The sequence below is a fragment of the Hirundo rustica genome, chromosome 4, assembly GCF_015227805.2.
Source record: "Hirundo rustica isolate bHirRus1 chromosome 4, bHirRus1.pri.v3, whole genome shotgun sequence".
Taxonomy (NCBI): Eukaryota; Metazoa; Chordata; class Aves; order Passeriformes; family Hirundinidae; genus Hirundo; species Hirundo rustica.
In genome coordinates, this window is record NC_053453.1 from 74,171,677 (window position 1) to 74,187,976 (window position 16,300).

General features: G+C 43.1%; 1 protein-coding gene across 3 annotated transcripts in view; it reads left to right on the top strand.

Annotated features, from left to right (window-relative positions):
• Positions 1-16,300, top strand: part of MICAL3 (microtubule associated monooxygenase, calponin and LIM domain containing 3) — a 173,064-nt gene that overhangs the window by 149,999 nt on the left and 6,765 nt on the right. Inside the window, exons 37-40 of one of the 3 annotated variants that reach the window (XM_040061039.2) lie at positions 312-419; positions 1,121-1,214; positions 5,999-6,049; positions 14,614-14,679. In XM_040061039.2, coding sequence (XP_039916973.1) covers positions 312-419; positions 1,121-1,214; positions 5,999-6,049; positions 14,614-14,679 — 319 coding nt within the window. The remainder of the gene's footprint in view (positions 1-311; positions 420-1,120; positions 1,215-5,998; positions 6,050-14,613; positions 14,680-16,300) is intronic. The other 2 variants (XM_040061040.2, XM_040061041.2) reach the window with 2 other exon arrangements.

Genomic DNA, 16,300 nt, shown 5'->3' on the forward strand with positions numbered 1-16,300 from the left:
AAATTACTGAGAGTAAAATCTGGTTTGATCTTTGGGAAGAGGTTTCATATAGCAGTGAAAGCCAGGGGTGGGATATCATATAAAATCACAGCTTTGCAGCTGGCTTAAATGCTTCTTCACTCCTGATTTGATCCTGAAATTGTTGCTCACTGCACTGTGAACACCTTTGCCTACAGAAGCTTGACTTTTGACACAGCCATGGCAAAGACAGAACACCTCCCTTCTGAGATTTTTGGGAGAGAAAATGGTCATCCCTGCCCCCATATCCCTGAGCATGTAAATAAGATCTGCTGCTGTTTCCCTTCCTTCAGAGGGCCTACACAGAAGAGGAGCTGAACGCCAAGCTGACGCGGCGAGTACAGAAAGCTGCCCGCAGACAAGCCAAGCAAGAGGAGCTGAAGAGGTTACACAGAGCTCAGGTAGTGTCTCACAAGCCTCTTGCCATGGCACACAGGTAACTCTGTGTGAAAGCACCCTGATCCTGACACTCTTACAGGACAGAATCCTCTCTTTCTACACGTGCTTCTGCTCTCTCTTTCAAATTTCGTGTCACGCCACAGAGAAGTGAAGGATGGCTGAAACCTTTCATGAGAGTTTTACAGCGAGAAAAATGGTGCCCATAACACCTTTCTAGCTGGGCATGGATGAGCCATCACCCACTGAATGGAACAGTGATACTCAGATAATGCCTGAGTGAGCTGCACCTATCATTGCTTTGCTAGGTTATGCTGGTGGGTGATGTGTTATCAAATTAACCTGTAATTACCAGAGAGCTGCCGGAAAACTGTTAACATCATCTAGAGGTGATGAGATTTGTCAAAAACTCAAGGCAAGGGCTCAGCTGACTGAATATCATCACCTTTCAGTTCTGTGTTCAGGAAGGTAATAGGAGTTGCAGCAAATAAATGAATATCAAGGTGTTCGCAAATTTAACAGTTAAGATACAACAGGGTGGGGAGGATGTTGTCAACCAGAATCTGTGATGCTTGCCGTTGAAGCAGGGTGTTGTTGAATGCAAATACTTGTTTTTGAAAAGGCAAATCTGACTGACTGGATGTGTGCTGCAGACAGAGCAAGAGAATAGCTTTGGTGAGGTTCTGCTCCCTTCCTCTCTGAACAGATTATCCAGCGGCAGTTGGAACAAGTGGAGGAGAAGCAGAGGCAACTCGAGGAGAGGGGAGTTGCTGTGGAGAAGGCCCTTCGAGGAGAAGCAGGTATCCATCACAACCTAGTCTGGGTCTCCGTGTTTTCTTACCAAGTTCTTGCGCAGTAATCCGTAGCTGTTTGGATTTTAGAGGCAATTGGACCATTATAGCCTAGAGACTGAGCGCAGTGTGAATCCCTTCTCCCTTTTCTACTATCTTTTTTGAGACCTTGTTTCTCCTGTGTTTCTTCTAATTCTGGGACTTCCCTCTTGGCAGAGACTTAGTTCATTAACCTTTGCCTGAGGTGTAGGAGGTAATTCTCCTGATGGCTGACTGTTTCTGCGTTTTACTGGATCCTACAGCTAGAACATTGCAGGGGTTTCCAGCTGCCATTCACACAAAGTTGTCACAGTAAGGCAACCCTGTTTGTATGCTAAGGAAATAACTGTGAAACTGTGTTTGCTTCCTCTCTATTGTGTTGGATTCTCAAGGCAGTGTCCTTACAAGGGACCATCACAGAACATCTTCCTCACTGCACAGCCCAGCACACTGGCTACTTCCGACAAAGTTGTGCAGAGCAGAAATGGGCACGTGTACTGAAAGGTATCCGTGCCAAGCCGTGAAAACAAATGCTGTGTGTACTTGAAATTAAATCAAACGAGTATCATCTGATCTGGCAAGCATATGAGTGAATGAGTACCTGGTGCAGATAATGCTGATAGTAGTAGAATGATTTGGAAAAAAAAAAATTCCTCGATTTGCAATGAGTCAAATATCCAACAGGCAAATGCAGTGTGTGTATATCTGACAATGCCAGGATTGTGTACCTGACCACAAGGGTCAGAGTTCAGAAAAGGCAACAGTGGAACAGATGTTTGGAAAATATTTGCTTGTTGCTTGAAGAGCCTCTGAAGATGGAGCTCGATTTAGCAGTGAGGGTGCACCGGAGGAAAAGTCTGTTTTGACTTCCTGCCAGTAACTGCTCAGCCAGAATAGATATGTCTGGTGTGCCAGAGGCAGGACTGAGTGCTCACCAAAGCAAATAGGCACTACAAGTGTGAAGAACAGTCTTGAGGATTCTGATATGTTTATGATCAGGCTTTTTTCATTTGTGGGATCAAAGAAAATAGGCTTGTGCACACGCCTGTCTTTGCACAGCTGCCTCCTTCCTTATGCTGTGTGTTCCTGTGTGGCCCCACTCTGTTCTCTGGCATGCCAGTTACTGCACTTACTAAACTCACCTCCATTGTCTCTAATGGTTCTTTTCATTTTGCTTCTTTTCATCTGGAAGTCCAAATAATCTTGATTATTGAGCTGCTGACTGACTTTCATATAAGACGTGCCAGCACAAGTCGGAAATCTTAGCAGCTGAGAGAATATTATTCATGATAGAGTTTTCTTACTGAAGAATCACAGAATGCCTAAAACATGCTCAGAGAAGACAGAATATGACCAAGAGTAAGATTTTCAATTTTATATGGGAGACTGCAGAATAAACTTCTGAATAAATAGCTTCTCATTCCCAGCTCTCCCAAATGGAAGCAGTCTTACATGAGCTTGTGTATTTGTGAATTTCCTAGGAGAACTGTGAAACTTTTGCTTTGCAAAAGGGATCTCTTTTCTTCAGGAAGTCTCCAGGGTATGCTTTGATGTTGCAAAATATTTCTATCAACAAGTCATATGTGATGTTTGCAGAAGCTTAACTCTGACATAAAGAATTCACCATCCTTAATTCTGCCTCTTATTTCAGGGGATTAGTCAGAAACATATCCTGTTGGGGTGGGGGAAAAAGCATGTTCCAATCTGTGTTGACTGAAACACAAATTTATAAATTCCGTGCTTCACCTCTCTAGGTCCTCTTGCACGGCCATGGAACCATTTAGGCTGGAAAAGATCTGTAAGATCATGAGTCCTACAATTAACCCAACACTGCCAAGCCCACCATTAAACCGTGTCCCTAAAATGCCACATCCACACATCTTTTAAACACCTCCAGGGTGGAGACTCCACCACTGCCCTGGGCAACCTCTTCCAGGGCTTGACAAACCTTTCCATGAAGAAATGTTTCCTAAAATCCAATCTAAACCTCCCCTGGCACAACCTGAGGCCGTTTCCTCTTGTTGTGTTGCTTGTTACTTGGGAGAAGAGACCGACCCCAACCTCCTTTCGGGAAGTTGGAGACAGCAATAAAGTTTCCCCTCAGCTTCTTCTTTTCCAGACATTTTACAATAAAAAATAACTGAATTTCTTCTTTTTGAGATCTGTGGTATCACATTCCACAAAGTTAATTTCTGCCTGCAATGGCCACTAATTATTGAAGAGGGAAGTATCATTTTTCTGTCACCTGCATTCAGCAAGGACTGCTGTGTAAAGGTGTGGAGTCGTGCTCTTGTCTCTGATCAGTCCCTCCCGTGATGAAACCATGAAAACAGAAGTTCAAAAAGGGAAAGGCAGAGTGTAAAGTGGTGTTGCCATCTTAAAAAAATAATATATATATTAAAAAATCTCTTTATATGGTTGTACAAGGAGAAAAAACGGGGGGGCTTGGGAGATACATGTGCTGTGCACTTACTCTGCCCACATCAATAGAGAAGGATTGCAGTGCAGCATCAAAATAATGGCTCTGCCAAAGGCAGCAGGACAATCTATTAGGTAGGCTCTGTAATGAGTGGGATTTTCAGGTTCCATCCCTGCAGGGAAAGAAAAAATCACTTATTGATCTGCATTTAAATATGAAATTTTGGGTAATGTTAATAGCAGTTTCTTACAACTTAAAAATCCAGACAGAAGAAACAGTTCTGTAACTTGCAATGATTCTTTTTCTATTATGGAAAGACAAGACCATCTGAACTATTTTTCTATGTAGTTTATCATCTTCTTGCATATTGCGTCTTAGTCATCTTTCCTGTCTGTGAAGAATTGCAAATTTTTCTTTTGTAGAGGTCTTCTACTAACTTTAATTCCTCAAATCTCTCACGTCTGGACCACTTTCCAGTTTTAGAAAAAAGTGTTTTTCAGTTCCACTGGTAAGAACAAAAAGCAGTTCTATAGATAAAATTTATTAACTTAAAATAATTCTGTTTCTACTTTCTATTCATTTTGCATCATCCTTAATGTGTTATTGAAAAGTGATTTATACTGAGAAGATTGTCAATAAATTCTTCACAGCAATGACCTGCTGCTTTCCTGAGAGGTTACAGCTTTAGTTCCTAGCAGTAGATACAGGCAGCTCAATATTCTTTCCAGGATTTTCACACATCATCTGCTATTTGTCAAGGTGGAATGTTTATAGGGTGGTGCTTGCTCTTCAACTGATCAAACTCAGGAACATTTTGGAGGTCACCGTCAACTTTAATTCTGACAAAATAATTGTACTTTCTTGGCTACCTCCTTGTCTTTTCTGTTTTTAAATTAGCTCAGCCTCAGGCATGGCACAGTTGGTCTTTTATTCTTTCCAAAGCTGAATGCTCAATCTAACATTTTGTTTCTGATTCAGAAAATCTCACGGCCTGTGATTACTTAATTGCCTTAAAGTGTTCTCTGTGGTTATCTTTGGCAATCTCAGCCTTTGATAGTTGCATTCACAGCAAGAATGAATGATCAGGAGGGTAAGCTCTGTTTCAGGTTGCCAGTGTGAGCTGTTTCAGGGGAAAGTTTGTTAAACACAGGTACTTTAAGCTGCTGTCATCCCTTGTTTTCCTTCCCTCCCTGCCCCCTTCCTATTGCATCATGGTGTTTCACTACAGTGGTAAAGCAGCGTCTCAGTGAAGAGTTTTCTCAGTTTTCTGTGGTGTCCCCAGAGACACCTTGAAAGGGTTAATTAAGGTGATTAAGGTAATACAATGTTACTAATGCAGCAGTACTTTGTGTGATAGTGCATTCGCCTGTTTGGACATGCTAATGACTTGGATTTCCTCTGTGAATTTTTCTTTTTTTAATCGTTAACTTAAAAATATGTCAAATCAGAAATTTCCAGACATCTTTCTTTTATTCCCTCTAGCATAAACCTTGATGGTCATTTTTAAGAGCTTGGAAAACATCTACTGTCAGATCAATAGTGAAAAGTTTAAGAGCCACCTCTTTACATCAAATGAATCATATGCAGTGAGAAATATTGCTCTCAGTCCTTCATCTGTCTCCTCCCAAAGAAATGTTCCACAGCTCTAGACTCGTGGTGCACCTGTCTCTAGCAGCTGTGGAAATGCACATCTATGTCCTGAAAGCTGCTGTGCAGTTCTTCCCTGGCACAGAGACTGCACCAGCAGGAGAACACGACCCCATCTCTCCACCCCTGATGTTTGCCATTCCTGTTGGCACTCCGTGCCTCCCACCTGTGTGCCATACACCATCCTCCACTCCCTCACCTCCAAGAAACCAACCCTTACACCTTTCCTGCAGCTGTCCTAAGAAATTACACTGTTTCCTTCTGACACATTGCTCAGCTCCAAAGCAACAGGATTAATCCTGCTTTTCTCAGCGAGAACAGGAGAGACATCAGTGACAGGTACTGCTGCAAACACAAATAGGTGAAGTGTCTCTGTGTAAAATTCTTGATTTTTACCCCCTTGGAAGTCCTTGCCTGCCTGCTGGAAATTTTCTCTTCATCTTCCCTATATATATATATATAATTTGTGATATATTTGTGTGTGTGTGTACATATATGTATATATACAGAGAAAGAAGTGCAGTGTTTGTATATACATATGTGTGTGCCCACGTGTATAGCTGCCTGTCTTTTGTTTGGCCTTTTTTGTTGTTTGTTTCTATGTCTTTCTCATGTATTGCTTTGTTTGTATGGGGCTAGGGTGGGTATGTGACTCAATAACTCTGTCTTCACCAATTCCTTGTTGTAGACTATTGGGGAGAGTCTTATTACAGTGACCTCATCGACTTGCATCTGGGTGGTATGTATGGCTGAAGCTCCTGCTGACACTAACCCTGCTGCCACTCCTCCCCACCCTCCCTTCACCCACTTGTCCCATCCTTGCCTCACAAACAAGAAGAAACAGCCCTTGCACTTGACTGATGAGAGCAGAACCCCTTTTCCAGCTCAGGAACAGGAGATCCTGGCATGTTCCACGAACGATATGTGTAAGGCTCCCTCTTCTATTTTTCACAGTGCTGATTTTTTTTCTAAATTTGCTTACTCTTTTCACTCCAGCCACCTTCCCTGCTAGCAGTGGAAAGTTGTTCTGGTTTTTTTGTGTCTTTTTTTTTTGCTTCTCCTTTGAAAAGTCCAGCTCTGTCACTGAAGTTTTCTTAAGGAGAGTATTTTAAGGGGGACAGCAAGAGCAAACAGCACTGTCAAGGATTAGTCTTGCTATTGCCTCTGTCTTGCCCTTCTGAGGCTTGTTTTTTTTCTTCCAAAGAAGCCAGAGTGTGTTGTTGATCTAACAAAACAAAAATGCTCCCTCAAGGGACTTCGGAAACACTTGCAGATGACACATATATCTTCTTTCCTGGTTTGGTCTTACTGTAAGGTTAGAAAATAATCTACTTTTAGGAGTTCCAGTCAATTTTGCTGGAATCCCATTTGCGTCATTACACAGCGATTAAGCTTCTTGCTCTGCTATTGCTTTAATACCCCATTTAGTGCTAAACACGCATTATTACAGTGTTTAGTTCTCATTTTCACTTACGAATCTGGTCACCACTCTCTACCGTGGTTCTGCCCTTGCTTTAATTAATGTTCCCAAGTCCCTTAGTAGATGATTAACTTTTGAGTTGCAAATGACATTTGATTAGCGTTTGCCTATCTTGAAAATTAAAATTTCCTTTGCTAGTTTAACCACCCAAAATCAATTCTTATGAAGTGAACACGTCTGTCTGTCAGCAGATCCAAGAGAAAGCAAACTCTGCTCTGTTGCCTTGTTATCTGAGGGTCTCATTTAGTTTATCTTTCAGAGTAGAAAGCTGCTTGATCTAAGCTGGGGTTTTTTTGAGGGACTGCATTGCAGACCGGCTCTGCAGAGGGAGAGATCCACACGCTCTAGGCCTGATCCAAAACGCATCCTTGGAAGTCTTTCCTGATTTCATAGTGTTCTGTATTTGATCCTTCCAAATATCATCTTGCCCAGGTTTTTCCCAGCCATTTTTCCTCCTGCTCCAGGGAGGCTGTCCCACACAGTACCTGCCTGTACCCATCTGTTGTGAATTACTCGTGGCACAATGGACTTTTATGGAAGAACATCCACCTGAGCTCAGCATATCCACCCAAGTGCAAGTTTGAGAATGGAAGGCTTTCCTCCTCAGTAGATCTGATTTGTTGCCCAGTTCCCCTGTGCTAATTTTGATGTGATAGTACTCTGCTGGCCCTGTGCTTCATTCACTGTTCGGTCCCTCTGGCATTCTTTCCTGGGCTGTTTCCTGCAGAGAGACTTTGGAACACTTTTGTCTGCCAGGGCTGGCCCATTCTCACATGTGCACAGAGCAGGAGCTGTAAAAGGGTTGATGCTGAGTTACCCTTAACAGACCCTTTTCCCTATTTAATGCTGTCTCCACTACACCTCTCCCTCCTCCTGCCTCTGCTCCTAATGCCTCTTTAGAGACAGAGATCCCATCAAAATCACTAATAGTGGCTTTAAGAAAAGCAGAAATCATCTTCACTTAAAGGGACACTGTCACCTAAAAGAATTTGCTGTGCTGCAGAAAATCTGAATTGGAAATGGAATTTACTGTTTATCTCTTTGCGTGTTTGCTTTTCCATTTCTCTGAGCTCAGTCGTCTCAGAGTGGTCATTTTTGAGCAGGCTGCTTTTATTTATATGGTGACTCAGTCACTTGGGCTTCCAACAGTCAGAGGCAATATTCGTGCTTATTTTAAAAACGGTCGATGCATCTTAAAACTCTTATCAAAATTCTGCTCATCTCAAAAGCACTGCTTTCAAAATAAATTTTAAAGAAACCGTATTGGGCAGTATCCCTTTAAATGCAGTGAGCCAGTATAGCCTGGAGTATGTGGCTTTGTAGTATTATTTTGTTGCCTCTGTAATTTGCTTTATATTTGCTTTTGGGGCTGCCAGAACACTTTAGCCAGGAGGGATACACTGCTCTGGTGATACTTTTCAACTCAAGTGGCAGGTACGGAGCTCAGCTTCCAGATTAACGTGTCTGTGCAGGATGCTGCATCTGGGTGGAGTGCCATTAAAATCCCTGGAGGTCCTGCTGAGCACTGCAGGCAGCTTGGATGCTGCAGAGTTAATTATTCTACCAGCCACCCGTGTCTCTGAGGCATGGGCATGACTGTCATAGAATATTAGCAAAAATTGCAGAGCACTTTTGGAGAGTTATCTGCAGACTGGTAATATTTAGTTGTTACAGATTGCACAACAACTTCTCAAGGGGAGTGGTAACTTCTGACATCCTGGTCAGCTTCCAGTGTGTAGGATTACAGATTGCTGTCTTAACTAGCTCCGTTGCTCTGCTCAGATGTCATAATCCTCTCTTCCTGTTCTGAAATGTTTTGTACCGTTGCTGTAACGCAGATGTTTCATTTCACGCTGCAGATGGTCGCATTTCAATTCGGAGCAATTATTCCTCTGTGTGTATTGTATGCGTGGTGTGGTTAAAGGAACATTACAAAGATGGCCAAGTCGACTGAAATGAAGACTTCATATTGCATTGATTTCTCAATGGATTTATAACCTTCAGATGCCCCAGAGAGAGCTGGCTCATGTCCTTATGGAATAATTAGGTTGTTATCTTCTGAGTGGATCCTTATGGAGAGGAAATGGGACCCAATCAGTGGATTTTATAGATGTTTGTTGGCACCTGTGGCATAGTGAGACTTGAAAATATGGATTCTGAGCCAGACAGTGGAAGGATGCACTGATCTAGTGGATATATCCTATTTGTCCTTTTGTTCCCTCTTTTGAGACAGTCCTTGTCCTGATCCTGTCTTATTTCATCCAGAGCCCCTTACCCTACTTCCATTTTCATTCTCAGGCATTTAATTTTAATCCTGCCTTCTTGACAAAGAAATCTGAGCATTCTACCCTTCAAGCCTCCTGTTTCTCTCCACTAGCAACTCCTGATCTCATCTTCCCACTGACACAGTCCCCACAGTCTAAATCCCAGCCTTTGGACTTCTTCCAATATTTCTGGGCTCTGCTCCCTCTTCTGCCCAGCATTATTTGTCTGTAAATTTTAGGTCCTGCCTTCTTGTCAAATCTGCCTTCTCCTTTCATCCCTTAGCCTTTTTTTCCCTTCTCCTTTGTCTGCTCTCCATTAATCACCTTGCCTCCTGAGTCCCAGCCTCAATTCCACTGGCTCCTTGTCTGCCTCTGGAAAGTTCCTCCATGGTTTCCTCTGCGCTCAAGTGAGCAGCTTCCTTTTCCTTGCACCCTGCAGGGAATCGTTAAATAAACAGCCACACACTCCCATCTTGCTTTTTTCTTGGCTGAAGTATGCCAAGAGAGGCAAGAAGGATGTAGGGGAGAGAAGCTGCTACGTTTGATAGTGTTGATTTCAGGCACGTGTGCTCCCTTCTTGACAAGAGCCATAGAACATCAGGTAAACAGAGCAGGGAAGTGCAATTGTTACATTGTTTTGATTGTTTTTTTTTAATCTTTGTACTCTGTTTAAAGCACACTCTACAACAGCTTCACCTTTTTTTAAACTGATTTAAAACACTTGAGCTTATTATGCCCTTTAAAGTCTTGCAGGTCTAACTCTGCAAGGCTGGAGTCTGATATATTCCAGTGGGATCAGTCCTATTTCTTGTGATTGGCAAACACAGCTCTTCTGAAAGGGGAGTGGAGTTGTAAGATAAACTTTGTTTTCAAAGTCTGCAGCTGTTTCTGACACTGAAGTGAATTGGTAACTTGTTTTCTTTGCTGTAACTTTGGAGCAGGAAGGAGCACTTGATAAGCCCAGCTTGTTAAGTACCAGTACTTGTTAGGCAATTGCCATTTACCTGGTTCTTTCTGCCCACAAAAACAAGAGTCTTGGGAGACAAGGTCAGTGCAGGACTGTATTCCTTCTGAAGTGCCTCAAGGTCTAGTAGAAGCAGAAGACTTCTCTGGAGTCACTTGAGTGTGTGTTCTGCTCCAACCATTGCTTTCCCCGTTTTTTTTCCCTTCCCTTCCCTTCCCTGCCTTTCCCCATCCCCTTCTGCTGGAGAAATAAAAGTGGTTCAGTTTGCATGACAACCCAGTGCTCTGTGAGATTTCCCCAGGTTTCTTCTAGCGATTGTACTGTAGAGGATATTGAGTTTGACCCAGATTTAACAAACTGTGATGTGCTTGTGGGACATTTGTTAAAATCCTTGTTCTCAACCTGCAGTTCTATGGATGTTCTCCAAGAGTTGGCTTTCTGTACCTTTGGTTTTTAATGATGCTGCTGTGGAACAGCTTCACCAAATAATAAAGTTAGATTGCTTCCTTTTCAGTACTTGGATTTCTGACCATAACCTGATTTTTTTTAAGGGTAAAAAAGAGAACATTTATTGTGATCAGTGCCATTTGACTTACTGATCTCTTTTGGACTGATCCATATTTTAAGCACTGATTTAAAATCAGAGCTTTTAGTACTCCTGATAAATAAAGGGTGAAGTTTGTTAGTAGAATAAATTTCCAAAGTATCCTGCTTTTAGCTTGTGAGGGCAAGTGCCACAGAACTGAGATCGGCCTCAGAGCTGGATTTTCCTGTCAGTGCTGCTGTTTTCCAAACCACCGCAATTAGTCAACAATACAGAAATCAAAGTCTCTGGATGGAGAGCCTTGTGAAGGATGTAACCCACTTGCTGTTCAAGTAAATTTAACTCACAACGACTCACCACTTCTCATAAATCATCACAGCTCTCATTTTAAAAAACAGGGGCAAATAGTGAAGGGGATCAGTGTGAGCTTTGTGCTTTCTTCATCCTGATTGATAATTTTTGGTTCTGATCACTGTGGTTCTGCTTGTGAAGGAATGTTACAGAGCTAGAGAAGGAAAGGACAAAACCAGTCTGAAGAATTGCTCTTTAATCAACAGGTAAATAAAGATTAGAAAAGAATGCAACAGTCCAGTGTAGCTTCTGTAACAAAGAACAATGTACAGTGAAAACAAAGGGATATTTTATAGTAGCTATACAATTTCTGGTCCTTGTTTTGAAGAGACTTTATAGCTCTTGTATTTATTCTTGACCCAGCTCTTGGATTCCACCACTGTAGCAAAACTTGCAGTCTCTGAAGAGTACTGTGACAAGCAAGGGCATTCTTGTTGCTTTTTACACAGAAGGAAGGTAATTCCAGTCACTTTATTGATGGGATGCGTCTGGTGTGCAAGACAGAGCTTCTGCCTCTCGAGAATCCTCTCAAGAATGTTCAGTGTGCTCAGGACTGGGCACACTCCTTTCCTTAATGAGCTGCAGCTCCTGCCTCCAGCCCATGCTCTGGCTTGCCAGCAGCTTGGACTGCTGAGCTCTGCTGCCAAGGCTTTGCACTGGCAAAGAGCTGGCTTGTGGCACTGAAAAGGAAGCAACTCATGACTAACACAGCAGCTTTATCCCCCTGGTGACAAATAATGGTGATTTGCTGTCCAGAGGCTGTAGCCATGCCTTAGGCTCTTGCTGGCAGCACAGGAGGAGCCCAAGAAGGGAATGGTCACAGAAATGTTTCTTCTCTTGCCCTTCCTTCCAAACAAACTGCTTCAGCGGGTGTTGCTGCTGCCAGCAGCACTCTGTCCATGTCGTGGGTGAAGACCTCTGTCAGTATATTTTTGTGGTGAAGGAGACTTAAACAGAAAGGGGGGTTAGCTTTGTTGAGGTTTCTTTAATTTGCACAACAAATGGGTTTTTCCCTATCCGGCCCTGGCTCCTCACCCAGAAAACTTGTCTTGCAGTGATGATCCTATTTATAATTTAATGAGAATAGGAGGTTGGTGACTTCTCTTCTTTAAACAACACCATAATAATAATAATTACTGTAGGATTAGTAATGGTTTTTGGTGCAATAAGCCATGAAATAAGCTTTAGAGAACCATGGCAAGTAAGTTTTCAGGTTACACTCGGATCTTACTGTTAAGGACCTCCAATACATAAGGAAGACTTTCTAAAGCCTTGCTAATCATTCTACTTTGGACAGAAATTGTTTCCAAAGTAATTGCAACGATCATAACCTGTATTCACTGATATAATTAACTGTAGTTTACATCTAGAGTAGCTGGAAAGGATCTTAATTGCAAAGGTTGTGTTTATTATCTTGCTGAAAAAACATGTTGACTTTTCTAGTAGCAGGACTAATGTAGATAACACGAACTTTGTAACTTGATTCAAGGACAATTTTTTTTTTTAGACGAGAGTGGGAAGATAACGAAGAGCAAGGGAGGAAAATGCAGTTGTGGGGAGTGAGCTCTGTGTTAGTCAGGTGCTGTGTGATCCCTGGGGCTTTTTACTGGAGACCAAAGATGGGATCCTCTCCTAGTATCAGACCATTTGGCTGCTGATGACAAAAGCTAGTAGTTTGTGGCCATTGCACAAGGAGAAGAATGACATTTTCACATACTGGGTATTTATTTTCAGCTCAAATATGGAAAACTGGAAGTTCCTCACCAAGTCTCTATGTCTGTGGCTTGAAATGGATCAAATCCCCCAGACCCCAGTTCTGAATGAAATCTCAAACCCTGAAAGAAATGAATTTTTCCATACAGTTAAATCTCCATCTCCCTGAGCACCCTCAAAAGAGTGGTTAGACCAAGTTAGAGTATTAAAGCTTTTAACTTAAAGAATTAATTTTGAATAAAATAGGCTGGGAAAATGTCCTAGGGTGACTTTATGATGCTTGTATCCCCAGTTGTCTGTTATATTTTATTTAAAAATATTTAACAAGTATCATGCTCTAAATGCTCTGCTTCGTGTGGAAGCATATTCGTCACCGTGCCTTTGTGGTTTGAGGTTTTTCTGGTTTGTTTTTACTTTTGTACCCTGATCTGTGAAATGGCAGATGTAGGAAAGAAGCCTTGGTATTTTTCTATTTTAAATGAAGAAGTTGGAAAATTCAGAACAGCTGTAATTAATGTTCTGGTACTTCCTCAACTCTTTGTTGGTACAATGCTTTATTTGTACCTGTCCTATGGCCAGCTGTGGCACCTCTCCCAATGTTGTTCCTTTCTGCTTCCAGTACAGAGGTTTCTTCTTCTGAGAAAGCTGTGCTGCTCAGTCACAGGCTTTGAAGCTGGTGTGCTCTCCCTCTTGCTCCAGTGTGTCCTCCATGTGCTGGTCTAGTTCTGTGATGGTCCCTTCTAAAGCCTTCCCAGTTCACTGGTACTCTGATTTTGTAGAGCTTTCTCTGATCCACAAACATCAAACTCTGCTGACTTCTCCAAAATGAGTGTTATCCTTACCATACTGTTGTTGTGGAGTTTATGCCTTTTCCCAAGACAGAAATGCCTCCTCTTTATAAATGCAGTAAGTGTTCTGTTTTCTGGTAGCTCTGACGTTTCAGAGTTCATCATCTCCCTGGTGCACATTCTGCTGTAACTATTAGTGATATTGGTTATTGCTTCCTGTTTATCTCTGTAATGTTACATACAGCTGAAAAGCAAATTCTTGGTGTTAAAACAGCTGAAACTTTTGAGAGATGAGGAATGCTTGTCCTTCACTGGCTGATGGAAAAGATGATAAAGATTCAGTAAGTCGCCGATGCTAACAGGACTTGCAAGCTTTAAAATGCTTTGTGGAATGAGAATGCCAAGGGAGAACTTTAAATTTACTGGTTTAACTTTGCCAAGTCCTCAGTTGGTCACTGCCCCTGCAGAGCCTGCTGTGAATCACTTTATCCTTGTAAAAGCCTTTTCCCCCCTAAGCACAACAATCCAGTGGGGTACATGTGTACTCACCATACTCGGCACAGCAGATCCTGGCAGGCTGCTTCCATGGTAATCAGATTTTCCCCTTGATGTTCCCTGTCTGAAGACATTTTGTTCCATTACAAAGGACACTTTTACCATCAGTGGATTCTGCCACGGTGATAAGAGCATGGTCCTGATAGAGCTTCAGGTAGGGTGGCTGCTTACAGCTGGTATCTTATGCATGCAGGAGAGGCTTACTGGAGCTCTGCTTGAAATATGACATTTCTCAGCAGAAGTTAAATATATGTCTCTACTCGTCCTGACATCTGGGTCACAAACCTTGTGGTTAAAGACCCTGCACCTGAAAACTGTACGTTAGGAAGAGTGCAGTAGCAGTAACCTCCTGCCTGGTATTTGTACAGCTCCGTAGGAGTTCACCAGTACCTCAGTCTACCTCTTACCTGTTACCTGTGCTTATTAGGGACATTATTCATCTGTAGACTGTATCCCTTGTTTCTGCTTCTCCATTTCTTGTATTTTTTCTTTTCTTTTCTTCTTGTGTTTCCTTTCTTTCTCACTCTTATGCTTTTTGTCCTTTGCTTGTCTTTTTATTTCACCCCTTTCCTCCTCTTCCGTTCCACTTCCAACTTCCTCCTCCTCTCCTGCCTCTTCCTCTTCCTCGTTTGGTCCTATTGAAGTTGAGCCCAATGCCGGGACACCACGTCGTAGACCTCTCTCCTTCTGCCCTTGCTGTGCCCATGAAGGTAACGTAACCTCACGCCCCCCGTGTCCTCCCTGCCCACAGCTGGGTTCTCCTAGCAGCACTAGTCAGCTAGTGACCACAGGGCCCCCAGCCCTTTTCTTGCTGTGTCCCCAAGCCAGCCTTGTCTGTAGCTAGCTGGTAACCAGCTTCTCTGAGCCTGTGGCAAGCTGTTAAAGGTACAGTATCCCTTTTGCCAGTCCCAGCTGTGCAAGAGAAGGTGCAGTGACTGGGAGGGACAATGGGCAGCAGCTGTGGGACCACAAGTGTCACACTCAAAAGTTTCTATTTTCATTTGGTGGCTTCAATTTCTCTATTCCTCCTGAAAGACTTTTGGAAGCTGGGGTGTAAGGGATGACAATCTGTTTCCTTAAATACGGCCTTTTAATTAGCATCTAGGGATTAAAGGAATACTGTGTCTTTATAAGGACTGATTTGAAAAACATCCTTGAACTTTAAAAACTGACAGACCTGAAGTTAGACTAGCTGTCCCTCATCTGTCTTGCTGAGTGCGTTCTTTAACTCTCCCAAACGGAGCTGGCTGTAGAGTTTCCATTGCCAAGGCATGGGGAAGGGGTTGTTTATGTGTGTTCATGGTGTAATTTCGCTAACCACTTACCTGCTTTCCATGGTCCTCCCTCACATCGCTCGTCAGTGCTCCCTTTCCAACCCTTCCATTATTCCTCTACTCATTGGCTGTTTAAAAATACTTACGTATTCCATAGGTCAGTAGCGTTGTGTTTTTTGGCTTTTTCTTAGAGGCATTTTGTTTTCTCTACATCCCTGGCATCGGAAAGGAAGGGGAGACTTCCCAGTGTTTTCATGGCGCCACAGCACTGGACATCTGCATGTACGGTCTCCCTCTCCTGTCGCCACGTGGGCATTACTGTGCAGAGATGCTCAGAAAGGAATGCTTGGAACTGAGCAACACGTTGGTATAAAGTCCACGGAGCCGGGGGCTCGTAGGGTGGTACAGCAGAGCCTGCTGTTCCCCGAGGGGCTGGTATGAGACCTCTCCAAAGGCAGGTGGAAGGCAGCCCAAGCTGCAGCTTACTAGGAGTTGTAGGCTCTCCCTTGTGTAGCCGCAGAGCAGCGCTTCCCTGGCACACCGAGGACGAGGCAGGGCACGGGTCTGAATTGAGCAGCCTTTAATGTGGTGTTGGTGACGTGTCTGTGTCGTAGGGTTTGGATGGTTAAGCTTGCTGCTTGATTATTTTAGCATCAGATGGACTATTGGAGAGCTGTTGTTCTTGATGCAGAGAGTACCTATCCATGATAACAAGCAGAGACAGGGCTGTTAGTTACCCTGGGACGACTAGGTCATGTGCAGTGCGAAGCTGTTGGGATGCAGCAATCCAAAAGTGCTGTTGAGCTTGATTTGAGGCCTTGCTCCTGCTCCTACTTCCATGTATCAGGAACCCCTGGCCTTGATGGGGTCTGATGTAAATCACAGCATTCAGATGCAGGTGCTTCAGTGTGGAATAAGTGGCCCAGACCAAGAGCTTGCCAGGAGGAGCCTCCTTGGTAAGTTCTTGTGTTTGCTAAATACCAACAGAAGGCTTTGGGAACAGCATTCTGCATTTATTCCACATGACTCCTGCCAGACACAAGACTCATTGGTGGCC